The sequence below is a fragment of the Delphinapterus leucas genome, chromosome 15 (genome assembly GCF_059928025.1).
Source record: "Delphinapterus leucas isolate spDelLeu-1000000601 "Yukka" chromosome 15, BTC_Dleu_Yukka2, whole genome shotgun sequence".
In the NCBI taxonomy this organism is placed as follows: domain Eukaryota; kingdom Metazoa; phylum Chordata; class Mammalia; order Artiodactyla; family Monodontidae; genus Delphinapterus; species Delphinapterus leucas.
This window is the reverse complement of record NC_143143.1, coordinates 13,479,848-13,507,101: the sequence shown is the minus strand read 5'-3', so window position 1 is coordinate 13,507,101 and position 27,254 is coordinate 13,479,848. Positions and strand designations below refer to the sequence as shown.

Here is a 27,254-nt window from a genome sequence, read left to right as displayed (position 1 = left end):
ATTACAAGGTAACAAAAGAATGCAGAAACATTGCCTATTATCAGGCAATAGCAAAGATAATGTATCAGTTGTAAAGGCTCCAGTTCTGTTTATTTTGGGTTTTTTTTAAACATCTTTATTGGAGTATAATTGCTTTACAGTGGTGTGTTAGTTTCTGCTGTATAACAAAGTGAATCAGCTATACATATACGTATATCCCCATATCTCTTCCCTCTTGCGTCTCCCTCCCTCCCACCCTCCCTATCCCACCCCTCTATCCAGTTCTGTTTTAATGGTAAAGATTAGCCTGAAGCTCAACCACCAGATCTACGGGAACCTAAGGGATGACGATGTTGACTTTTTCTGACCCTCGTGACTTCAATCAACTAAAGCTCGAACTCGACCGCCCAAGCCCCTTCAGGAATATGCAGGTACCCTGAGCTTAAAGCTTCCCCATCTTTGCTGTGGAGGGAGACACTGCTTTGGGAAAGATGCCTGGTGTTCTCCTTCCTTGCTGCTAGTAATGAATCCTTCCTTCTTCTGATCTTTGGCTTGGTTGTGTCTTCTGGCTTGACACCCACCAAGAGGTAAACAGAGTTTTCAGGTAACAGACAGCTAACAAGTCCTGAGGCCGAGGTTTGATCCAGGTCTACTTGGTTTTAAAAGTCTGACTTGTTCTCTTAGGCAAACAGGACTATCTTTTAAAGAAAAGTCATGGCCTACCCAGTGTGGTGTTTGCCCAGTGGGATCTGAGGTTCCAGATGGAACACCCTTCCCCGACCCAGGCTGGGGAGCCTGAACTGCAAGACAGCCGTCTTCTCTGTGAGTATTAACTCTTGCTGTCCCCCAGGGTCTGGTACAGTGCCTGATTCACGGCGCTGTTCAAGGAATGTTTGCTGAATCAACAAACAAGGAGATGAGTAAAGACTCTGATTAAAAAACCAACCCCCTCCCCAAAAGAAACCTGAAAAGTGTTAATACTCACGGGACATATTAAGTTATTATATAATATTTTTGAATTGTAATATGCAAGGGTTTATAAGGGATTAGCAAGTCAGTTACCGAGCCGGGGCCAGACAGAAAAAGTTCTTTCAAGAGGGATGTGGGTCAATCAGTGTGTCTGCTGATGTGGACAAAAGGAGCCGGATGAAGGCACTCAGCATCCAGTGAGGACCTGATGAGAGGGAGAAGGCTGCTGAAAAAAACATGAAGTGGTCCAAAGGAGGAGGATGGGAGAACATCCTCCCATGTTGCTCACTTCCCAGCCTTTCCACATCTGCCCTTTCCACACTATCTTACATGGAAAGGATAGATATTAAAGAATGCCCATAGCAAATATTTGAGAATCAAGTTTGCTGATTACCCAGGTTACTATGCTAGACAAATATCTAGAATATAATTATGAATGATGTTCAAAATGAAATTGGTTTTATCTATGAAACAGAAACAGAATCACAGACATAGAGAACAGACTGGTGGTTGCCAAGGGGGAGGGGGTTGGGGGAGAGATGGAGTGGGAGGTTGGGGCTAGTAGATGTAAGCTATTATATACAGAATGGATAAACAACAAGGTCCTACTGTATAGCACAGAGAACTATATTCAATATCCTAGGATAAACCATAACAGTAAAGAATATTAAAAAAAAGAATGTATGTATATATATATATATATATATACACATATATATGTATAACTGAATCACTTTGCTGTATAGCAGTAATTAACACAACATTGTAAATCAACTAGACTTCAATTAAAAAAACATGAAATCAGTTAGCAACACCCCCCAACTCAGCCAGCCACTCTCAACTTGCATTCATGCAAAAAAAATACTATGTTTCAGGCTGGGGACTATACCTTAGAAAGATAACAATAACTAAGGTAAGCATGGCTCCTCCTAGAGTTCAGAGTCTGGGACTCACTGAGCCACCAATGAGAACAGAGAAAATGATGGACGAGACAAGTAAGAATACTAAGACTGATGGAGAATCAGGGCCAGGTTCTAGGCAGAATTGACAACCTTTTTAAGGCATATGAAGGAAAACTGAAAAAAAGCTACCCAGGATTGAGCAGAGCAAATATTATGACTATACTTCATGAAACAGAACTTGCCAGGAAAAAAAAAAAAAAAAAAAAGCAATATAATTTACTTTTGCTCCAGAGCCCCTGAGCCTGTACCCACTGGAGATTCCCATTCTCATGAGACACTGAACTAGAAAGTAGACAGAGGGTCACCTCTGCTCAGCTCAGCTTGTACCGCTCCTCAGGGACAAACCAGAAGCAAATGCCAATCAGTAAAAATGGTATTTTCTTTCAATGGACAATATAATGAGAACACAATTTCTTTTCCAATAACCATTATAAAAGTTGATCCAAAAAATCTTAATAATAATTTAAAAATCATCACAATGCAGTTTAAGCAAGAAATTAAGAATGAAGGCTTAACATGTAAAAAAAAACCCTAACATTTAAACATTGGTTATGAAAAATACTTCTAAATATTTCTTAGCTCAAAGAGGAAATAAAAATTGAAATTTTACACTATTTACAAAATAGTGACAACTCTAGCACTACATATAAAAACTTACGAGCTGGGGCTTCCCTGGTGGCGCAAGTGGTTGAGAGTCCGCCTGCCGATGCAGGGGACACGGGTTCATGCCCCGGTCCGGGAAGATCCCACATGCCGCAGAGCGGCTGGGCCCGTGAGCCATGGCCGCGAGCCTGCGCATCCGGAGCCTGTGCTCCGCAACGGGAGAGGCCACAACAGTGAGAGGCCCGCGTACCGCAAAAAAAAAAAACAACTTATGAGCTGTGGGAAGATCTGTGCTCAAGGGAAAAACACATAACACTAAAGGCTTTTGCTATTAAGCAAGACAAGAGGAAAATAAATGAACTGATTTTTTCAACTCAGAGGCATAAAAAGCAAGAAACCAAGGGTAAAAGAAGAAAAGACAAACCAAATTGTAGAATTCATATCCAGAGAAGAACAGGAATTGATAAATAAGGAGTTGGCTCTTTGAAAAGGGAAATGAAATAGATTTTAAAATTAAATCTAATTTTAAAAGGAAAGAAAAAACATATAAATGCCATGAGGACTGAGAAGGGGCTTTGACCACAAATATAAAGAAGGTTTTAAATGTCTTAATGACAAATGAATGGCAAAAATGTCACTCCAGAAAGCTTTCTGAGACAGGAGAAAACTGGCATAGACTATTCACTGAAAAGCCTGGAAAAGCCATCAAGAATTACTGTCCAAAAAGGCACTAGACCCAGACTGTACAAGTACATTCTGTTTATTTTTTGAGGAAGAGAAAATGGCACGAAATCTGAAGTAGCCCAGAACGTAAAAGAAAATGCAAAAGTTTGTAATTTTCTCCAAGCATGTATAATGCTCACGATAAAAACAGTAAATCCATCACATACACCTTGGAAACATTATGCTAAGTGAAAGAAGCCGGTCCCCAGAATACCACTTTTTCCATTTACATGAAATGTCCAAAGTAGGCAAATCCATAAAGACAGAAAGATTAGTAAATTAAGGACTGTGTGGGTCAGGGCAAATGAGTAACAGATTTCTTTAAGGTGATGAGTATGTACTAAAATCATGGTGATGGTTGCACAACTTGTTGGATATACTAAAAAACATTTAATCATACACTTTAAATGGATAAAACATATGATGTGAATTATATCTCAACAATGCTGTTATTAAAAAAACGAAAGACAACACACACAAAAGAGAAGGCTACATACAAGTTTCACTAATCAGTAGAGGGTTGAAATAGTTAACTAAAATACTAGCGCCTAACACACTAGGACCAAGTAGAGTTTATTTCAGGGATACAAATATGGCCTTATTTTAGATAATTTATTAATATAATTTAAAATATTAATAAACCAAGGGAAAAAACATATACTTGCCTTCATAAATGTCAAAAAGCCATGTGAAAATATTCAGTATGTATTCCCAAGAAAAACTCCTACTAAATTAGAAAGAAAATTTCCCTAACTTGATATCTCTTTAAAACAAATATCCAATATTAGGCATACTGGTGAAACACTCAAAGGATTTCATTGTCAGGAATGAAATAAGACCTACTGACATAAAGACCACCATTCATATTCAGTATTGTTTGGTAGATTTCACTCGAGACAATAAAAAAGTTAAATATAATGAAAGGAAAGAAAGAGGCAACATTATGTTTATTTGTTCGTAATGTGATGCTTCACCTTGAAAAGTAAAAACAAGAAAATCAGCAAAATTTATTAGAATTATGAAGACTTCAGAAGTGTTGTCAGTTGTTATTTCTAATGAAAGCTTTTTATTAAAGTAGAGCAGAGATACAGAAAAGTGTGCAAATCTCAAGTGTTTGGCTTCTGTCAATTTTCACAAATGGAACACACCCATTTAACCATTATCAAGTCAAGAAACAGAAGGTGACCATTGTCCCAGAATCCTCCTGTGTGCTCTCTCAGTCACGACCCTCTTGTTACCTCCCCCATTCTGAGTTCCAACACTGTAGATTAGTTGTGCTTGATTTTGAAATTTACGTAAAAAGAATAAAACTGTATATCGACTCTTTGGGATCTAGATTCTTTGATTTAATAGTATGTTTGAGAGATGGGCATGCTTTTTGTTTTGAACCTCAGATAATTAGAGAATATACCACATTCATAAAACAAGAACTGGGTGCTGTAACAAAACTTCAACTAAAGAACCAATAAGAGCTCTGGAAAATTGAAACGCAAAAGCAGAAAAAGAAAGTTTAGAAAATAAAGTTAAGGAAATTTCCCAGAAAGTACAGTCAAAACACAAAAAATGAAAAATAAGAAAGTAAAAGATAAGAAAATTAGAGAACCAGTCCAGGAGGTTCAACACCCAAACAAATGGAGTTCCAAAAAATGGAGAACACTCACACACACACACACACACACACACACACACACACACGAAGAATATCAACCACAAACATGGGTTTCCGTTGGAAAGTTCTAACGAGGGTTCAGCATCATGGATAAATGTAAATCTCTCCCAAAGCACATCATCGTGAAATTTCAGAACACCTGGGATAAAAGGATTTCTAAAAAGATAAAGAAAAGTTACTTTCAAAAAACCAGGAGTCAGGATGGCCCTGGACTCCCAAATAGCTATATTGGAAGTGTGGAGACAATGGAACACAGGAGGGAAAATCATTCCAAGTGGGAAGTGGGAATCCAGATATTTTTAGGTATGCAAGGACTAAAAAATTTACTTGAGGAGGATTCATCACTAAAATGAAGGAGTAAGTCAAGAAACGAAAGACATGGGATCAGGACACAGGGGATCCAACACTGGAAAGAACTGAAGGGAACCCCAGAATCTGTGTTCCACTGGGCAGCCAGTCCTGATGGAAAGGGTCAGAGCACTCTGGAAAGTCTTCTTCAAAAAAGATGAACTGGACAGAATATCTAATGTGGCTGAGAGGATTGAGAGCGAATTCAGACAAGAGGCAGAGGGTCTGGGGTTGAGTTAGTGAAAAGTATATAGAGAACGAAGTAAGCAAACAGACAGAAAGGCAGTAACTAAGCATACAGAAAACAAAAAGCTGTGCCGGAAAAGGGAAATAACCTTGTGTGAATCAGCTGTAAGTAGTTATAATAACGTAAATATTAAAAAATGATCTAAACAAAATTACAATATAATTATAATGGACGATGGGGGAAGGAATGAGAAGGATGTGTAAATATGGTTGTGGGTGTGGGTGAGTGATAAAGAGTTATTACATCATCTTTCGTAGTAGGAAGTTAAGAAACACACCTACATCTCAAAAAACAAGAAGTAGAACTGAGAGGATGTGGCGATAGAGAAGTAAACAAAAGGATCATTTACAAGAGTGGAGAGTGGTGCCTCTAGAGAGTGAATAAAGCCTTGCAGAATATATGTTTGACTTTTTAAACACATCCATATATAATTTTTATAAAACTACAAAATAACTTAAAACATGTAAGAAACTAATGAAATATTAATAGCGGTTATCACTAGGTGGTGTGATTATGAGCAATTATCTAAGGCTTTTTTTATTTTTAAATTTTTCCAATGAATATTAAACTTACAATGCATACATAATAAATTTTACCATGAATAATTTAAAAAGTATTGTTACAATGTGATTTTTAAATTCTCCAGTGGCCTCGTCCCTGCCCCTTGTTCTTCTCTGCTGGGCTGGAAGACAACATCTGGATTAGAAGCAGGGCAGAAAATTATTCTTATTTCTTCCGTTCCTGAAAGCCTATAGACGAATTATAGAGCTCTAATTTCATGGCTGTCAGCCTCAGCTCTTCCTTCCTCATATTCTTCAGGATTTGAAGTCTCGGCAATTTCAAGTTTCTTCATGCCAATATTCCAGTTTTCCAGAGATAACAAGATTTAAGTTTTCTTTTTTTTTTCTGGGCACAGTTACCTTTAAGAAACTACTATAGGGTTTGGGAGAGGAGAGCATGGAAGTCCTGGTCACATAAAAATTTACAATCAATGAGACCACCCTCCTTCACAACTTAGAGGCATGAGAGTATATACAAGGGGATACATCAAGACTGGGGTTAGAAAGGTCAAGGTGGCCATTTGGAGTCAAGGAAGGTTTTATACCAGCCACAGAGGCACAGAGGTGGCCTGAAAAAGTGCAGCCCTTCATTTTAATTTTTTTATTTGCTTTTTTGGTCACGCCAAGCACGACATGCGGGATCTTAGTTCCCCGACCAGGGATCAAACCCATGCCCCCTGCAGTGGAAGCTCGGACTTCCACTGGACCACCAGGGAAGTCCCAGTTCAGCCCTTCAAACACAATCACTGCATTTGAGGGTCCCAGCAATTTACAACCAGAGCTCAGTGATCCATCGGGACACCAGGAATCCAAAGGGTGATCTTGGGGCTGGGGGCAGGGGCGCAGCAGGCCAGCAAAGAAGCAGGATTCAGAGGTGTGATTCCAGGGCAGGCAGGCACTGCAAACATTTCTAGGCGCCTAGGACTCCGAGTGGATGGCTGGTATCCCGAGAGACAGACTGGCCAGAGTCAGAAAGGCCCCGGCTCTCCGGAAGCCAGGAGTCTATGAACAGGGCATACTCGTGGACTGGAGCATGTCAATGTGGGGACGTCAATCCAGAGCCTCATGATCAGAACAAGGGCCCGTGGGAGCAGCGCTGGTGAATGGGATGAAGGGGATTCTGGCAAGGATGCCCGGAGGTTCACGGTTCAAGATGTGAACCCAGCTTCTCAGCTCACAGCGCAGCTGCTGGTTTTGAGCCTTGACCCCCACGTCAGACATCCTGGCCCACGACCTAGAGTGGGGCTGGGTGTGTGAACAAGAAGGTAGGGCAGGGGTCTCGGAGGAGCCGGGGAGAGAACAAGATAGGGGATGAAGGGCAGGGCTGACCAAAGACACGGGTCCTCACTGCTGTCCCCACTCGTCCTCCAAACCCTGGGTGATGCAGGGCCTGGGGAGCAGCTCTCCTTCAGAAATCCCCTTTTCTTTGCTCTGCAAGAGGTAAAGCCTTCAGGAGGTGATGTAAAGCTCAGAGGAAGCAGACCATGGGCTCTATAACTGGAGAGAAAGCCAAGTACTGGGGCTGGTGCAGGGAAGAATTAAGAAGCGTTTTAAACAAAAGCCCATGGTTTTCCCACCTAAGATCTCACAGGGAGGGGACAAGGGACAGGAAGGTGGGGAGAGGGGACATGTGCCCAGGTTTGGTCCAGAGACATGGAGAGATGTGTTTGATAGTGAAGTTGGCACAGAGGGTGGAGGGGGGGACTTTTGCTCCCATTTTCCATGGGGACTCTGGAAGAAGCCTGCCTCACAGGTGGCCTCATATCCATCTGGGGCCCATCTCATCCAAGTGACCATGATGGCGCAGTGGGGCCGTGTGGCGGGAGGTTCAGTTCCCATGGAGAGAAGGGGGAGGCCGAGTTGAAAGCCAGAGGAGCAGCTGAGGGTCCCCCTCCCAGTGAGATGAGCCTGCTGGGATGGGTGGGGGGAAACATCACCTAAGCTCAGGTGTCTGCAGCAAGCATGGGCTACAGGGACCCAAGGCAGACGGGCCCTCATCAAGCCAAGAAGTCAGATCACAAGTTAGGCCAGCTGCAGACAGTTGCCAGTGACAGCAGTAGAGCCAGCAGCATCCAGGAGGGCCAAGGACACTGCCCAAGGGAAGAGGAGACACACAAAGACCCTGAGGCTTCTGCTCAGCCATTTAGGGGGAATAAGCCTATCTGTCCGCACACACCCTGAAACCATCTGAGACGAGTATTCTTTCCTGAAGAGGCTGTGCATTTCCAAAGAAATGACCTATTGTCGGTAACCCAAACCTAGCAGCAGTCCCTAGATTTCTGAATTGGCTGAGTCTGGCGTATAGTACGGGCTCAATCCATATTTGCCAGTGAGTGAATGAATGATTGAATATTCTGCTCTTTCCTGTCCAAGACATTCAATTTAAAACTAAAGAAATTGGGGCTTCTCTGGTGGCACAGTGGTTAAGAATCCGCCTGCCAATGCAGGGGACACGGGTTCAAGCCCTGATCCGGGAAGATCCCACATGCCACAGAGCAACCAAGCCCATGCGCCACAACTACTGAGCCTGTGCTCTACAGCCCGCGAGGCACAACTACTTAGCCCATGTGCCACAACTACTGAAGCCTGCACGCCTAGAAACTAGAGAAAGCCTGCGTGCAGCAACAAAGACCCAACACAGCCAAAAATAAATAAATAAATAAGACAAATTTATTAAAAAAAAGAAACTGAAGAAATTTGCTAACAACCTAATGGCAGATGTGATATTTTATCATTCATCTCCACATCGGAGCATTTAATTGAGACGAGGGTACCAGAGGCCAGGTGAAAAAGTTCATGTTCACAACCTTTCTTTGGCCTCATTGCCTTTTTGCTTCCATTTACTTCATCATCACATACATCAGGGGAATGGGGTGGTATATACAGAATTAAGAGTAATGTCTGGGTTAAGAGTTATTGTCAGTTTGTTTTTCAGTACAGATGAAAGCAACTTGCTACAAACCTTTACTGAGGGGTGGCGAAATAAATGAATACATGAATGATGAATGAACTCATTAATAAATAAATAGATACCACACTACTGGCTTACGATAAATTGAATTTGGATTGGAGATGGGATCGACCTCTAAAGTAAAAAGCTGCCACTTGCCATGAGTCATTCTCAGAGCCCTTCCCTCCACCTGAAACTTCAGGTATGGCTGGAGCATGGGAACTGCTCACCCCACAGCTGGTTCTGTCTTGGAAACCGCCTGCAGCTACCAAGCACGCCACACTCGGAAATTCAGTGTTAATCAAAGACACTCAAGGGAACATTTTTCTCCTCTTTCCTTTAAGTTAAACTTCTTAGGAGCCTGGGGTCCACTGAACTTCATGCACGGAAGTCAGACTCCAAAATACTGACTTGGGCATCCTACCAAGTCTGTAAAGGGCATCCTCGGTGGGTGAATTTTCCCAGGCTTTTCACACTGCCCGTTTCTCAAAATGTTTTGAAGGGGCCACTGCTCCATCCTTCAGAACAGGTAGTTACATTGTTTAAACCAGTAAAACAAATCTCTCTGCCGCTATGAGGATGTGCTACCGGGGCAGTATAAGACACAGGAGCCTGGAGTTCAGAAAATGAAACTCATTGCTTCTTGTGTGCTTGGTTGCAGAAGCTATTTTTAGAGCCACGTTGGCAGCAAAAAGAGTGAAGACTGTGACCTTACACTCCAGAGAGACTGCAAAATGTCAGCCCAAATTTCCCTACTTTGGGAAAGTCTGGGTAAAAACTCCTGCAGCCTTAGAAACAGTGCCGGGTCCTGGGCAGAAGAATGTCTCAGTGGCCAGGAAAGTAACAGCAAATGGTCACTTGTGTCGGCGGGGCAGCTGACAGTTCATTATTTGGCAGAGAAGGTCACTACAGGCTCTGGAATCAGTGCTTATGATGAATTTCCCGAGCTCGGAAAGAAAATTCTATTTGCTTTCTCTCCAATCTAAGAGAAGTGAAAGAGTCATGTGCTCCTGAATTTCCATAAAAGAGAGGAGAAAATGGATAGGCGTTAGGCTTCAAATGGAGCCTTGAACATAACAAACACTGTGCCAACTGGTGAGGCCTGATAAGAACTAACCAGTCTTGGAGGATGAAAAGTCTTCCAAGTGCTACTCTGGACAGTTGCGTAAATGGAAAAGGCTGTTTGGGTTTGAGAACAAGTTATAATCTGTAGCTTAGCCATCGCGTCCAAAGGATCCGTTAAAAACGACTAAGGAATAATTAATTTTGCACTCTCCTCTAGTTACTTTTTGGGCTATGAGGGTTGAACAGAAAAAAAGGAATGGGAAGACAGGGCAGGAGGAAAAAGGAATATTAAAGGGCCCAGCTGACAGCACATTCTCGTATCATCTAGAAAGGAAGGCTTAAAGCTATCAGAATTAATGGCTGGAGCCTACCCCTCTCCGCAGTCATACCCATTCAGCTCCATCCAAAGAGGGATCTGAACTTTATTGTTCTTCCCCCACTGGATCAACTTGCTACAATTCATGGTACTGCTGCTCCCCTATTTATGTCCAGGAATAACTCAGGAGCCGGACATTTAACTCAGAGCTAAAGTGTCTTCCATTTTTTAAAATCCTTAAATTTAAAGTGAAACTTACCTGCTCTTCAGCCCACCACACTGAACCTCTCTGTGGGCGAGGAGGAAAACCTTTCCAACATTATTCAGATTCACCTACTTGGCTGCTGTGAGCTGTCACGACACATGTCGGTTGACAGAGGCAGGATGATGCTCGTCAAGGCCGAGAACGGTTACCCTGCAAGCTTTGCTCTCGCTCCAGGGCGCTGCCTGGGAATTCTGCTTCCAAAGGAAAGGTATCTAGCAGTGCTATCAATGTGTCATGAAAAAAGAAAAATTGATGTACCCAGGCTGGTGTTGAAGGTACAGAGGTGATGTCAAAAAATACCATTAATTTCACCCAAAAGCAGTGTGTTCACCGTTGAATAAACGTATTTCATTTTATAATGAACTGCCTCCCTCAAGGGATTGACTTGGGAAATGTGGGCCCCTTATTTTCGTGTGCAAATCCCCTGGCATTAAAAATGTCTCTCCTTGGGGCTTCCCTCGTGGCGCAGTGGTTGGGAGTCCGCCTGCCGATGCAGGGGACGCGGGTTCGTGCCCCGGTCCGGAGGGATTCCACGTGCTGTGGAGTGGCTGGGCCCGTGAGCCATGGCCGCTGAGCCTGCGCGTCCGGAGCCTGTGCTCCGCAAAAAAAAAAAAAAAAAAAAAAAAAAAAGCCTCTCCTTAAAAGGGAACCCTCCTACACTGTTGGTGGGAGTGTAAATTGGTGCAGCCACTATGGAGAACAGTATGGAGGTTCCTTAAAAAACTAACAATAAGGCTACCATATGATCCAGCAATCCCACACCCGGGTATATATCCAGAGAAAACCATAATTCAAAAAGATACATGCACCCCAGTGTTCATTGCAGCTCTATTTACAATAGCCAAGACATGAAGCAACCTAAATGTCCATCGACAGATGAATGGATAAAGAAGATGAGGTACATATATACAGTGGAATATTACTCAAAAAGAACAAAATAATGCCATTTGCAGTGACATGGATGGACCTAGAGATTATCATACTGAGTGAAGTTCAGTCAGACAAAGACAAATACATGATATCGTTTATATATGGAATCTAAAAAAAATGGTAGAAATGAACTTATTTACAAAACAGAAATAGAGTCACAGATGTCGAAAACGAACTTATGGTTACCAAGGGGGGAAGGGGGTGATAAATTGGGAGACTGGGATTGACATATACACACTGCTACATATAAAATAGATAACTAATAAGAACCTGCTGTATAGCACAGGGAACTCTACTCAATACCCTGTAATGACCTACATGGGAAAAGAATCTACAAAAGAGTGGATGTGTGTATATGTATAACTGATTCACTTTGCTGGACAGCAGAAACTAACACAACATTGTAAAGCAACTAGACTCCAATAAAAATTAATTTAAAAAATGCCTCTCCCTGCTAGCACCCAGGGTTTTGCTCCTTATGTAGGATACTAACTCAAGGATAATACAATGTTTAGGTTATTTGTCATAATCATCCAGCTGTATGAATGCCCAGATAATAAGAAAAGGGTTATAGGATTCCCACAGTGAGGCGCAAGGTTTGCTCTTGTAGGCTACAGAGGAACAATAATAACAATAGCACCCATAATAATAGCTAGCATTTTCAGGCATCTTACACGCATTACCTCATTTAAGCATCACAACCACCCTGTAAAATAGATTATCATCCCTACTTACAGATGAAGAATCTGACGCCCAGAGAATTAAGTAGCTTGACCAAGTTTTCATAGAATGGGTCTGTAGCACATCTAGTTTTTATACAGAGAAGTAAGCTGAGGCTCAAAGCCAGGTGCCAAGTCTAGCCTAGAAAACAAGTCTTGGGACCTGGGCATGTTCTCTCCACCCCATCATGCTGTGGACACTTCAAGTCATTTGAGAACAACGTGCTTCCAGCTGTTGGGGTCAGGTATTCTTTGAGCACCAAGAGAAGACAGCAGTCAGCTATGGAGGGCTATGCAGAGCAGACAGCTGGGCAGTGACGCCCTGTGTTTCCATGTGGACTGTACCTGCTGCTTTCCCAGGAAGTGACAAAGTTGAGGTCGATGCTCCTTCAACGTCTCAATCAACTGTGTTCTTGATGAGGTGTTCTTTCCAGCTAATTGTCTGACTACATGACCAATGTTTTAAAGAAATGATATGTCTTCCATTAGACAGTCTTACAGAAGGGCAACCCCTACTCGCTGCTTCTTCAGCAGTCATTGTCATCCACTGAGTTCTCACTGGGGTCTCAAAAATATGTCGACGTGGATAAATTTGACAAGGACTGTGGCAGAAGGAGAGTATCTCCCATTCTGCTTAGAACAGAGGTTTATACACAACAGGCATCAATCAATGCTCGTCAAGCCAAGGAGGGAACAGACGGAGCACCGCAAAGCCACCCCCTATTCCTGGTCCCATTTTATAACGATGCTTCTTCTGGAGGAGCATGAAACCCCACGGTTGACCAGTACTGACAGAACCAACACCTTCCATCAACCGGGCTCCTCCAGGATTGTTCCCAGAAGGAAGCATGTAGAGTTTTGTAGAGGTTTTTAACTGTTAATTTCCCCCGTGACTTGCTTCTGTAGAACTCTATTAACCGAAACATTTAATTATCTACAACACCTCACGCCATAAACTCAGAGAGTTTACAATTAGAGCTTTTCAACTGAGGGAGCAAAAGCTTTGTTATGGAAATTTTCCACTACTGGAACAATATACCTTTAAATGCTGGGTAGGTTTTATGGATAAGAAAATTAAAAGCTCATTTACACAGATGGTGAGTGACCCACCTAATGACACAGACCCTGTTGGTGGCACAATGGAACAGGTCATTCCTGTTACTGGTAGACACTGAGGGCAGGAAAAGATGGTGGAGGATGGCTAGCTTTTCTCTTATGATTTTTCTCTTCCTGAATTGTGACAGGCTTCCCTTGGCCCCTGAGCTAGATTCCTTTTCTGACTCTCCTTTCCTAGACCCAAAGGGAAGTCCTAACCACTGTGGTCTCTAACCCTGTCCTCTACCCACAATGTGCTACACTTGGCCAGCACCATATACACAGCCCAGGCTGGTCAACAGAATCGGTGGGTCTGTCTCTGTGAGACATTCAACTTCTGCCCAGGATGCTCCTTGGTTTCCGAATCCCTGCTTGCGATTCTACCATGACAAATTCTGCTGCTCTGGGATTGGACCCCAGTTTGATCTCCTGGTGTGTTCTCTGTGCTGTCCTGCCACGTCCCCGAAGAGGGGGGTCCACACAAGGCTCTGAGCCAAGGATTAATACCCGAGTGTCTTCATCTTGTTGCAAGATTGGCCACCTGCCATCTACTGATGGCCACCAGCTCCTAAGGTAGAATTCACATTCCATACAATTCATCCATTTAAAGTCTACAATTCAATAGATTCTAGTATGTTCACAGAGCTGTGCAATCATCACCCAAATCAATTTTAGAACATTTTCATCATGCCCCCCCAAAACCCTGTACTCATTAACAATCATTCCTCTCTCCCAATCCTCCCTTAGCCCTAGGCAACCATTATTCTACTTTTTTCTCTCTCCCAATTAGCTTTTTATTCATTTTCATTCCAGCTCAGCGGAACAGTGGATTGAGTCCGGGTTCCTCCTTTTGGCTTCTAGAGCTCTCCACAAAGTGGACCTCCTGTTTCAATCTACTTAGTCTTCCATCTTTCCTCTACTCTTTTTCCCCTCCACTTTTTAATGCACATTCTCTACCTTCATCTCCTCACGAGATGCTAAACACCCCATCCTCATTGTGCCGTCAGTAGACGGGTAACTCAATGGACTTGAGTTGCCCAAACCCTGCACATCCCAAAGAAAGAACTCACCCTTGCCAGGCTCCTGGAAGATAACCACTAAACCCTTGGAATATCCTGCCCGGTAAGAGTGTCCATGAGGCCCTGGGCCATGCTGTATTGGCTTAACCTCTGCAGGGGGAGGTGGGGAGGAGCTGGAGACCAAGGAGCCAAGGTTGGTCACATGTTTGCTCCACGCCTACGGGACTGACCCCCAGTAAAAACCAGGAACACTAAGGCTCCGGCGAGCTTCCCTGGTTGGCAACACTTCATCACGTTGTTATAAATCATTTCTGGGAGACTGAAGCTCTGTCCGTGCAACTCCACAGGGAGAGGGCAACCAGAAGCTCACGCTCGGCTTCTCCTGGACTCAGTCCCATGCCTCTTTTTTCTTTGCTGGTTCTAATCTGTATCCTTTCACTGTGATAAACGATAAACACGAGCATAACAGCTCTTCTGAGTTGTATGAGTCCTTCTAGTGGATCATCAAACCTGAGGGTGGTCTTGGCAACGCCAAACACACTCATTTTCCCTACTGTACCTCTAATTGTGTCATCTCCCACATACTCTGCCAGTGAAAATCCCCTGCAGCTTGCAAGGCCCACAAGTCACCGCTTTTTCAGGAGGGACAGCACAGGGGGGAAGGGCACAGACTCTGGACCCACTAGCTCCGAATCCCAGCTTCAGCTCTTACTGGGAGTGTGACCTTGGGTAAAGTGCTGCCCCTGCGCCTCAGTAGCCACGCCTGTGAAATGGGGATGACCGCAATACTTATCTCGTAGGGCTAGTATGAGGTATACATGGATCTGTACTGCGTAAAGCAAGAGAAAAGTGCCGGGCACGTAGAAAATTCCAGTGCTAGTTATGATTTTTATAAGCTTTCCTATCCACTCCACTCACAAAGCTTCCCTCCTCCTACAAATCCACACTTACCTGCACTAAAGTGTGATTATGCACAGTTGAGCCCTGTGTCTCCAACTAGTCCAGTAACTCCCCCAAGAAGATCACGTAATTTACCAATACTGTCCCCCCAGAAGTTCCCACCGCAAGGCCGAGCACACAGTTGGTTCCTAAAATATATCTGCTGACGCACAGGGACGACAGCTCTATTTCCAAGTCTAAGACAATCTGATTCTTCACTTAAAGATTTCCTCTCAGCAAGCCAGTCATCTTCCTCTGGGGAGGAAAAAAAATAACCTTCTTCTTTTATATACATTTGTGCACAGAATTTGAGATTCCAGCAACTATACATATCCACGACAGCCCTTTCAACTCCCAGAGTCTAACAGGCTCTAACGGCTCCTGTACCTTATAATTTATTATCAAATTATACGTTGGATTAAGGATTGCTAATTGTTAATCGTCAGCTTGAATTAGTTATTAATGAGTAATGTCGCTAATTACAGGGTCACCTAACACAGAGCAGGCAGGCACCGCTGGCACGTCACAGAAGATGCCTGACTCAGCTTCAGCCAGTGCCCTGAAAGCAACATGCTGTAAACCTTCCCATCTCTGACGACTCCATAGACCCTTCCCTCCCCTGGTAAAAGTCACGGGATATTACAGCTGGAAAGAACTGTGAAGATCAGCGGTTCCCAACTTGTGAGCTACAGAGCTCTGAAGGCTGCTGAGCTAAGGCAGGTTCCCGTGACGTCATGGTGCCTTCAGGCTAAAGATAGTATATCCCTCTTTCTTACCTTTGCTACTATTTTTCACATATATGGACATAATACTAGGAATAATACAATTTAAGTTGGTATCGAAGCGTGACGGAATTCATAGTAGTCTTTTGTCAAGAAATCTTCATGGACAATCTATTGATTTTATATTTCTGGGCCCCCAAGATAGCCAGCGATTAGTTTTTGGGTTCTAGGTCAGCTCACCCATTCCCATCCCTCTTGGCAATTATGCCAGACCTTTATTTATCATTTTTTCTGTAGCCCCCGATCCAAAATTTCTCTCTCTCTCTCTCAGCAGTGATTTCGTCTCTGAATTCATAATGTGGGTCACACAGCATGAGCTCTCTCTTCCTGCTCTTCAAGACCAGACTACAATTCACGTTCTTGACCCCATCCCCTACTGCCTCTTCAGGGTCCTTCTTTCCCAATCAGCACCTTCCCTCCTTTCTGTGTCTTCAGACCCTCCCTCTCTCCTTGCTTCATGCCCTCAGCTGTATGCACTGTGTTAAAATGAGACCTTTCATGTCCACATCTGGGCTGAGGATGTTCAGGCAATAGATGCTATACTCAAAGAGATCATGCAAAAAGTTCAAAGCAGATAACCAAAAAGCAGCTAGCTGCCTGGAGTTTGGGAGAGGAGTGTGTCAGGGAGAGATTGCCTGGAGCGAGGTGTACCCTGAATCCCCTTGCCCAAGGGGAGAGGGTGGGCATCCTACCATCTCACCCCAAGCCTGGTGGTCAGCACTCCTGGCAGTGGAGAAACATACTCACTGGTGCCTGACTCATGCTAAGCAAGTGAAAAGTGGCCAGTGGAGCAGATGGGGGCCCTGTGTGTGAGAAGTCACCTCTCCCCTCCCATGCAGGACAAAGGTGTGTGAGTCTTGGAAACCAGATACGGAAGCCAGAAAGGATGCTGATCTGTGACCACGTTAAGGTGCTCACTATAAAAACTCACTAGAAAAAGGAATGAAGTACTGACACCTGCCGCAACATGGATGACCCAAAAAGCCACGTACTGTATGATTCCACTTACATGAATTGTCCAGAATAGACAAATCCATAGAGACAGAAAGACTGGGAGCTGTCAGGGGCTGTGGGGAGGGAGGCATAAGAATGCATAACGGGTGAGGCAATCTCATCCTCTTCCGAATCGTGCACGAACCCTGACTTCTCTTCTGAGCCTCGGATGTCACTCCACTCATCCATTCGTTTGTTCACTAAATGTTTTCCGCATCCCTACTAAGTGCTAAGTACTCATTAGTCACTGGGGTTACAGTAGAAAAAACCACAGGCCTGGCTGCATAAAGCATATAGACTAGTAGCTGATAAAGAATGGTAAAGAAAGGCTCTTCCACTGGGAGAACCAGGTCGAATGTCTAGCAGTGGTTTGGCCACACGGCTCATGGGATCTTAGTTCCCCAACCAAGGATTCACACTGGGCCCTCAGCAGTGAGAGTGCGGGGTCCTAACCACTGGACTGTCAGGGAATTCCCTTGCAGTGGTTCCTAATATAAGCCCTGTGAATCATAAGCAGGCTGGCTTCCAGGCATCTATAAAATTCATGAAATTACCTGTGAAGTTCTGTTCACTCATACATGCTCAGGAGTGAGGTGATCTATGGCTTTCATTAGATTATCGAAGAGGTCCTTGACTCAAAAAAGTTTAAACTCCACTGGTCTAATGATAGGTTGTTGACGTGACATTAGAGATGATGTCACTTTGGAGAAAAATCGGGGCTTAAGACATAGATTTGAGAGCCTTCTCTGCACAGAGGTGAGAGCGGGGTCAGCGCTTCCCAGAGTCTTTGACTTAAGAGTCTCAGCAGCAGAGGACCGGGACACACAACAGAGGCGGCAGGGGATCTCTGATGGCTTAACTCAAGCTCCAGGAAGTCCAGCCATGTTTCTTCCATGGCTTTGAGTGACACTTTCCCCAAACCCCTCAGCCCCACCATAATGCCACAGACTGCAGGTGCCACAGCTCCCAGCATGAGAACCACGGACTAAGGCTGTCCTTGGGAATGACCGAGATCTTCATGGAGCAAGTGTAGAGCACAGACCAAATTCTGGGGGTCCGGCTGGTCAAATCCACTCTAGAAACATGTTTGGCCCTCATAGTTTTGAAGAAGAGGGATTTATTGCCATTATTTAGAAGTCAGGAGATTTCACAAAATGATCTGAATTTGTGTCTTTTCTTAAAAGTCTGAGGACTTGACAATGCCGGCCTTCTGTGCCCTCGTCACCATCACGGGGGGCTGGCAGCAGCTGGCTCCTTGGGCGGGGCATGTGTTCTTCAGTCCCCACTGCCACCCCTCACACTTGGCTCTCCCCTCTTTAATGGCACCTGTCTACTCTCAATGCCTGAACCTCTGGTGTAGACAAAGAAGAGCAGAGGAAAAACCTTGGGAAATAGCTGTTTACCAAACAGGAAGAAAAAAGTGTTACAAAGGAAGAAAGAGAAAAAGAAGTAAAACAGAAAGGATGTACATTCCCTTAATGCAACATCTCCTATATCGTATGGCCTACTGGGAAGACTCAGTATCTAAAGATTCATCCAGTCTAATGTCATTTGGATGGTGAAAGAGTTCTCTTCATCCTACCCTTTACCAGAATAATCATTACTTTTAAAATACTGAGATCACAAGGAGGAGGGGGAACCATCACATCCTGACATTTAAGAAAGAGTATTGTTGGGACTTCCCTGGAGGCGCAGAGGTTAAGAATCCGCCTGCCAATGCAGGGGACACGGGTTCAAGCCCTGGTCCGGGAAGATCCCACGTGCCGCGGAGCAACTAAGCCCGTGTTCCACAACTACTGAGCCTGTGCTCTACAGCCCATGAGCCACAACTACTGAGCCCACGAGCCACAACTACTGAAGCCCGCGTGCCTAGAGCCTGTGCTCTGCAAGAAGAGAAGCCGCCGCAACGAGAAGCCCGCGCACCGCAACGAAGAGTAGCCCCACTCACCACAACTAGAGAAAGCCCATGCGCAGCAGTGAAGATCCAACGCAGCCAAAAATAAATAAACAAAATAAAATGGTTAATTAAAAAAAAAAGAAAGAGTATTGTATCTGCTTAATAACATCAGAAGGGCCATAAAAAGTCCTTCCTACAATTAAATATCTCCATCAACTATTAACAAATTAAGAATTGCATAAGTTATGCTACATTAAAAAGAGATCATCTGATTCTGTTGTGTACATCAGAGATATTAATGACTCATGATCACGACTCCATTTTCTTCAGTCTTTTTAAAACACGTATTAATCCTCTGTTAACGTTACCTAAAGTTCACGCTCAGTTTTCGCCTAGTGCCTCACATACTCGGGGATAGCTCTGTGTTCTGGGCATCCCAAAGCACTGCACTATATCCATTCCTTTTCTTCTGTCACTAACACCACTGTTACACTTTCACTCCCTTACCCATCATGGCTGGAGGTCAGCTTCCCTGTGTGTCAGGGACGAAGCAGTGCTTGGACAAAAATACGAAACTCACTGTCAGGCCATCGCTTCAAGATCTGAAGGCCACGGGGTCTTTAAGCACACCCCATTAATTTTGTGTTAATCGTGGTACAATACACATAACATAAAATGTACTGTCTTAACCATTTTTACACGTACACGTCAGTAGCGTTAAGTACATTTGCAGGACTGTGCAACCAAATTCCAGAACTCTTTTCATCTTGCATAACTGAACCTCTACACCATTAAATAATAATTCCCCATTCCTCCCTTCTCCCCAGCCCCTGGAAACCACCATTCTACTCCCTGTCTCTGTGAATTTGGCTATTCTAGCCACTTCATATGAGTGGAATCATGTAGTATCTGTCTTTGGTGACTGCCTTATTTCACTTAGTGTAATGTCCCCAAGGCTCATCCATGTTGTAGCATGAGTCAAAATTTCTTTCTTTTTCTTAAGGCTGAATAATATTTCATTGTATGTACATGTCACATTTTGTTTCTCCATTCATCTGTTGATGGACATTTGGGTTACCTCCACCTTCTGGCTATGGTGAATAATGCTGCTATGAATACGGGTGTACAAACAAACATTTCTTTGAGACCCTGCTTTCAACTCTTTGGGGTATATACCCATAGGCAGAATCGCTGGACCATATGGTAATTCTATTTTTAATTTTTTAGGAACTGTCATACTGTTTTCCATAGCAGCTGTACCACTTTATATTCCCACCAGCAATGCTCAAGGATTCCAATTTCTCCACATTCTTGCCAACACCTGTTATTTTGCTTGTTTTTATACAGTAGCCATCCTCATGGGTGTAATCTCAACCATTACATTTTAAATATCTCTGAAGGTTATGCTTTGGTTCTCAGATAACACCTTGGTGATGAGTCTACATTATTACTTGCAGAAATCTGAGAGCACAGCCCTGCAGCAGTACACGAAGATACTGAACATCTAGGCCGGGCTGGGAACTGAGCCACGAGACATCTCCAGCTGAGCAAGTTATTAGCCCAAGATTACCTTCTTTGTTGCATAAATTTGCCCGTGAGTGGCTCTACCCTAATGCAATCTGTCAGCTTTCAATTTGTGCCAGAAAATAAGAGAATATGCAACAGGGGGGGGGTCTGTCCATCTCAAAATCCTCCTCTGGTTGATTAAAAATTTATAAACTGAGAAAGAACTTTATGGGTACTTGCAAAAAGTCCTCACTCCTGTTCTACAACTGCCCCCTTTATACCAACAAACACTGTCCTAAAACGAGGGCAAAGTAAGACGGCCCCTTCCACCTCTTCTAACGCGGAACCACGAAGATACTAAGCCAGTTTTGATCCTCACGTAGGACTCACAGAAAGTATTGAACTGTAACTGGGGTATCATCTTCGCTGAAAATCAAAGCGTTTGTTGTCGGCTGAACAATATTCCCTATCCCCCCCCGCCAAAACCCACATCCTAACCTCTGGAAACGGCAAATGTTACCTTATCTGGAAAAAAGGACTTCACAGATATGATTAAGTAAAGGATCTTGAGAAGAGGGAGACTATCGTGGGTTATTCATGGGGACCCCAAATGCCATCACAAAGGCCCTTATGTGAGGGGAGGCAGGAACGTCGAGGAAAGAAGGCAGCCACATGATGAAGGAAGCAGGGGGAGAAAGGGAGGGGATGTAGCCGTGAGCGGAGGAATGAGAACAGCCTCCCGAAGCTGGAACAGGCAAGGAAATGGATTCTCCCCTCCAGCCTCCAGAAGGACCCAGCCCTGTAGACACCCCGCGTTTAGCTCTCTAAGGCTCACTTCAGATCACTGCAGTACCTTTAGAAAGTAAGAGAGTAAATTTCTGTGCTCTAAGCCCCTGAATTGGTGGTCATTTGTCACAGAGGCCACAGGAAACGAATACGACATCAAAATCCACCTACTTCATTCCCCATCCTTTATATTTGAGCTTCCCAACTGGTACAACACGAGGGATCTATCTCCTTGCCTCCAGGGGATGCTGGGTGGGGTCTGGGGCAAAAATCGTACAGAGCTGCCCAAAGGCCCTGGGTTACCCCAGCTACCATAGAAATACTGTCCTTTTCTACGTGCTCCTGCGTCACGGCGATCGTGAAGCATCCAAGTATGAAAAAGTCCCAGGAATTCATACCTTTCAAACTTCAACACTTAAAAGCACCTGAACACAGTTCAACAGATACGAGGAAGAATAAAAAAAAAGTGTGAGCCGTCCTATCAATTTCCATCCTTCAGGACTGCTGTTTGATAAGCTGCACTGGAGAATTTTTAGCGAAAGAAGCAAAATGCAGCGTCCTCTCTCAGCAAGAAAACTTCAGTGGAAAGACACCCCAAATTCCTAAAGCAGCTATTTCCTCACTGCAGCTCCATCCTCAAGTGGTCCCTTCCAGCCTCCCTCCCTCCCCCCTCTCCCTGGGTGGGTGGGGTCCTCTCTCCCCTGGGATCTGGGGACAAAAAAGCCACTGGAGCGCGTGCTTGGCACAGACCTGATGGGAAGGGAAGGGTCTCCGGCGTCCCACCAGTCTTTCGGGGGGCTGATGTACATGCACCACAGCTCCCAGCTGTACCCGTGGGCCGAGTTCTCATACCGCTGCACCTCGAAGGTGTCCTGTTTGATGTTGTCGATGGACGGGAGGATCACCCGCTTCCGGTTCTCCTGTATCCGCGAGAGAACTGGCTCAGCCCTGAAACACAGAGAAGCAGAAATAAAATCTTTCACCTGAGGCTCACCCACACCTCCACCGGCCCAGACCCCAAGACCACAGACAATGAATAGAAGTGTCGTAGCTAAAGGCTGGGCAGGCTGGAACTCAGAGGGAAACTGGGCTCCCAAGTGGCAGCTCCAGCTGGATCAGGGGGCTTTTTTTTTTTTTTTTTTTTTTTTTTGGTGGTATGTGGGCCTCTCACCGTTGTGGCCTCTCCCGTTGCGGAGCACAGGCTCTGGACACACAGGCTCAGCGGCCACGCCGCTCCGCGGCATGTGGGATCCTCCCGGACCGGGGCACGAACCCGTGTCCCCTGCATCAGCAGGCGGACTCTCAACCACTGCGCCACCAGGGAAGCCCTGGATCAGGTGGCTTTAAAGGAGCCCTGTGCCGTGCAGCTCATGCCCTCACCCCTGCGGGGTTCCCAGAGTGCTGCCTGCGTTGGCATGAGAGGCCTGAAGCAGGGACTCAGAACACGAGGGCTTCTGCCCCAGAAAGTATGGTCTGTCTTTTATACCAACAGTGTCTAAGCCAAAGCTTAGGCAGATACGAGGAAGAATAAAAAAGTGTGAGCCGTCCTATCAAGGCCCTCCTGATAAGGTTTGCATCTCCCCACAGTTTTGTACAGTGTTTTCAGTTTCCCCTCAGGCACTGGCCAATGCCTCTGGTTTTTTTTTTTCTGCTGGAGCTGAACTGCCTTTTCCCCAAATAGGTCACTTCTGCCCTTGATGGCCTGGTTTCAATAAGCCTTTCACTAGCTTCTTTGTGCGTGTGCCTATTTCAGTTGTTTTAATTGATTATTTAATTGATTTCTTAAAAGGGATCTAATTGGATGGGTTAGGGATGGCAGGCAGGAACTAACTGAATGCAAGGGCAGGCAGGATCCTGCCTCTCAGCTAGCCCGCCCGCTCAGGGCTACAGCAGGCGACAGGCAGGGACCTGGCTCCGGGTTTAAGGTATAGCCCTGCCAGCTTAGGAGAAAGCAGATGGTCAGGCACCCCTGCCAGAGTGCGTCTCTGACGTAGATGTAGGAAGGGATCATTTCCCATATTCGAGAACGAAAAGATGGCTCTCATAAACCAGGGCATTAATCTCCCTGCTTAGAACAGGGCGCAGGCTTTGGAAAGGAATCAAATGAAAATCCCATTCCTCTGCATTATTTCGAAGAATAATGAGAACGCTCGGCCTCCATTCCATCTCTTTTCATTTGCATCTACTGAATTACCTGTTGGCACATCTCGTGTTTCTATTTTAAATGAGCAATAAAATATACCCGGGGCCATTTACTGCCTCTGATACTTTTGCACACACTTTAGAGGCTGATAACCCAATGGGACTGAATTTCCCTGGTTTCTAGGCGTGCTTCAGAGCTCCGCCCCCTCCAAGTCCTCACTCTTGTTGTTCTCCTCCAGGAATGCCCTTGTGCCCAGGCAGGAAATCTAGCCACCCACACAAACTTCTCTAATCAAGTGCCACCTCTTCCAGGAAGCCTGCCTTTATTTCCCCCAGTAGAAGACTCTCTCCATCCTCTCAACTCTTAGAGCATCTTCTCCATCATATTCATGTCACCCTGATAACACGCTGTCTTTGCTGATCTTTGAACGCACGTTTTTCTCCCTTATAAGCTCGTGATAGCAGATGTTTCTCAAGCACTTACTACTTGCCAGGCACCCTTCCCAACCTTCCGTATAAGCTGACTAATATAAATCTCGCAACAATCATATGAGGCAAATACTACACTCACCATTTTACACATGAGGAAACTGAGGCCCACGGAGGTTATACCCCAGCCCACACAGCCAGCTGGAAGTAGAACCAGGTTTCTAACCCGGATGGTCTGGCTTCAGGCCCAACCCCTAAGCTCCGCAGCCTCCTGGGATGGGCCACCCTTCCCCTAGGCTGGTCTGGTGCCCTGCAGGTAGAAGCATTCAGCTCGGCCGTCACTGTGTGGGGGAAGTTACTGAGTGTCGGGCAGAAGACCTTGGTTCAAATCATGCTTCTGAAGCTGAGGAGTTCAGTCTCCCAGTCTGTGACAGAGCGTACAACTGTTCCCAGCGATTTGCTCCCCTGCCTCGGGACATCCCGCCGATGACCCCGAGGCCTGCGGTGTTTCCCTGCTGAGGGGCACGCTCTCCCTCAACCCCAATTAATGTTTAGCTTGGACATGTGACCTACTTTGGCCAACAGAAGGTGTGGCCATGTCACATCTGAGCAGAAACTGTTAGCCTTTTCCCTGAGCTACAAAAATGGTACATCCTAGGCAGGGGTTCTCCTTGGGTCCTGGGACGCAGAGGCCGTATGGAGCAGAGCCACAGACAGACAACCCGCAGCGGATCTGCCACGTGGACAGGACGGAGATCGCTACTGCAGTGTGACCTAGTGAGAGTTGAGGCACACTGTCTATCTGCCATGAGGACACACACCCCTCTGTTGGAGGTCTGGAAAATGAGTCGGAAGGGCAAAAACTGGATCACAGACATCAGTCAAAATTAGACTATAGGCTCCTGGAGGGCGGATACCAAATCTCACCAGATTCTGAACCCCAGCTGAGTGACCAACTGTCCTCTTTGCCCAAGACCGTTCTGATTTTACTGCTGAAAGTCTTGCATTTTGGGAAATCCCTCAGCGCTGGGCAAACCCGATCAGGCAGTCACCTAAATCACAGCCTAGAGCGGTCTTTGGGACATGGTCTCATCATCCAGCAAATATCTGTCAGTTAGTTTAAGTGAAAGATATTGAAGGTCTGAGCCGGGGACGCGGAGGTCAAAACGGAGAGGAAAAGGTAGACATGAGAAACAGAGGAAAAACCAGCTAAAGCCGGAGGTGGCTTGGATGAGTAACACGATGGGGAGAGAAGAATCAAGTGATGGGGACATGGGTGGTACCACCCGTTTTGACAGGAAAGAAATGAGGAGGGAATGATATGGAGGAAAAGGTGAGACAGGGCAAGGCTGAGGCTCCAACGGAACATTCAAGGGCTTCTGTTCAGAAGGCTTCTAGCTCAAGGGTTCCCAAACTTGAGGGAGCAGCAGAGTCCCCTGGTGAGGGGGTTGCTGGTTAAAGCAGCTTACTGGGCCCCATCCCCAGAGCTTCTAATGTCATAGGTCTGGGTGGAGCCCAAGAATCTGCATTTCTAACAAGTTCCCAGGTGATGCTGATGCTGCTGGTCTGGGGACCACACTTTGAGAATGATTATGAGAGATAAACAGTGGTGAGGCTCAGAGGAGGTCAGGGCTGCACACCTACAGCTGTGTGTATCAGGGTCTGATGGTGGCAGAAAAAGCAAGGAAGAAAACTGGGGTCTGAGATGGCAACAGACGCCCGTGTGCAAGTGAAAGGACCAGTGTTAACGGTGACCCCACGTTCCAACCCTTTGTGTGGTCATGTGCATGACCATCCTTTTCTCTGGCCATTAAAAGGATTCTACAGTTTGTTTCAAATGAAGAATAGACATTTTAAGGCGTAATTAGTGATGGGATATTGGCTCTTCAAATATGGTACCGTGAACTTATTCAAGATGGTATCATTGAGTGTAAATAAACATTATTAATGAAATCAAAGACTCTGCTTCTTACTAATTAAGCAATCCTGGCATAGGGGTTTAACCTCTGACTTGATTTATCATTGGTTAGTTAGAAATAATCATATAACTGTAAAGCTCTAACCTAATTTTAACATGCTTATTGACTGATTTGGGCTTTTTTTTTTTTTTTTGCGGTACGCGGGCCTCTCACCGTTGTGGCCTCTCCCGTTGCGGAGCACAGGCTCCGGACGCGCAGGCTCAGCGGCCATGGCTCACGGGCCCAGCCGCTCCGTGGCATGTGGGATCTTCCCGGACTGGGGCACGAACCCATGTCCCCTGCACCAGCAGGCAGACTCTCAACCACTGCGCCACCAGGGAAGCCCTGATTTGGGCATTTTTGACGCTTCACTCTCGTACATCCAAAATCTACTCCCTGTATACCCATCGATTTCTCTCATATTCTTTTCACCTGGAGAAACATATGAGGGGCCACATCGGCAGAGAGAAACCCTTCCCTTCCTCCAAATGCTGTTAAAGATGATCCCAGAATTTATTATTATTATTTTTTTTTGGCCACACGACATGCGGGATCTTAGTTCCCCAACCAGGGATCATGCCCTCACCCCTTGCATTGGAAGCACGGCGTCTTAACCACTGGACTGCCGGGGAAGTCACGATCCCATAAATTCTAGGAAGCTTTGCCTGAGTAGGTAAAATTATAACCGAATCTCTTTTTTTCAACAGTCAACCATCCTCCCCAGAAATGGAAACGAGCAAAGTAGCAAAAGATTCTCCATTCTTGCCAGCGCCCCACCTCCCAGACTCCAGCCCTGCTGACCATGCTGCAAATCCCGAGCACTTCTAGGCTTCAGCTTGTGACCTACCAGCCAGCGGTGAACTCCACGTGGGCATCAAAGAAGCCGGTGACCTGGCCGGTGGCCACCTTCCAACCCTCGATGCGAGCTCGGATCAGGCCCTCTCTTTTTCGATTTCTCACCACCTTCACCAGCCCAGGGTAGCGTTTGTGGACATACTCCTCCAAAGGGGCCTTCAGCTCCTCTACAAATGACAAAACACAGGAAGGTCCGTAAACGTGTCAAATGTGCATCCAACCCACTGTGAGGCCGACAGATCTTCAGTTAGTCCAGAGAGTGCAGAAAATTTTGCATGTTAGTCATTTTAGTAGAAAAGTCAACTTGGTCCCAGTGATTCAGGAGACATCTCTGACTGATGTCCTTTGGGATTTCTTTCTGACCCTCCCTCCTTCCTTGGCCAGCATTCCTGTGCCCCCACTGTCCCCTGGGTCTTGTTTATCAACTTTATATGGGTTTTTCCATCTGCACACACGCTGGTTCTCACAGAATGTGTTCTGGGAGGTCCAGACCCAGAGTCACACCCTAGATGCAACATTAACAGGGTTTGTGCTTTGGTCACAGGATG

General features: G+C 45.3%; 1 protein-coding gene across 1 annotated transcript in view; it reads right to left on the bottom strand.

Annotated features, from left to right (window-relative positions):
- The window catches only part of GALNT17 (polypeptide N-acetylgalactosaminyltransferase 17), a 197,057-nt gene that overhangs the window by 141,375 nt on the left and 28,428 nt on the right, over positions 1-27,254 (bottom strand). The window contains exons 3-4 of the mRNA XM_089896587.1: positions 26,699-26,873; positions 22,073-22,270 (exon numbers count right to left, since the gene is read on the bottom strand). Coding sequence (XP_089752713.1) covers positions 22,073-22,270; positions 26,699-26,873 — 373 coding nt within the window. The remainder of the gene's footprint in view (positions 1-22,072; positions 22,271-26,698; positions 26,874-27,254) is intronic.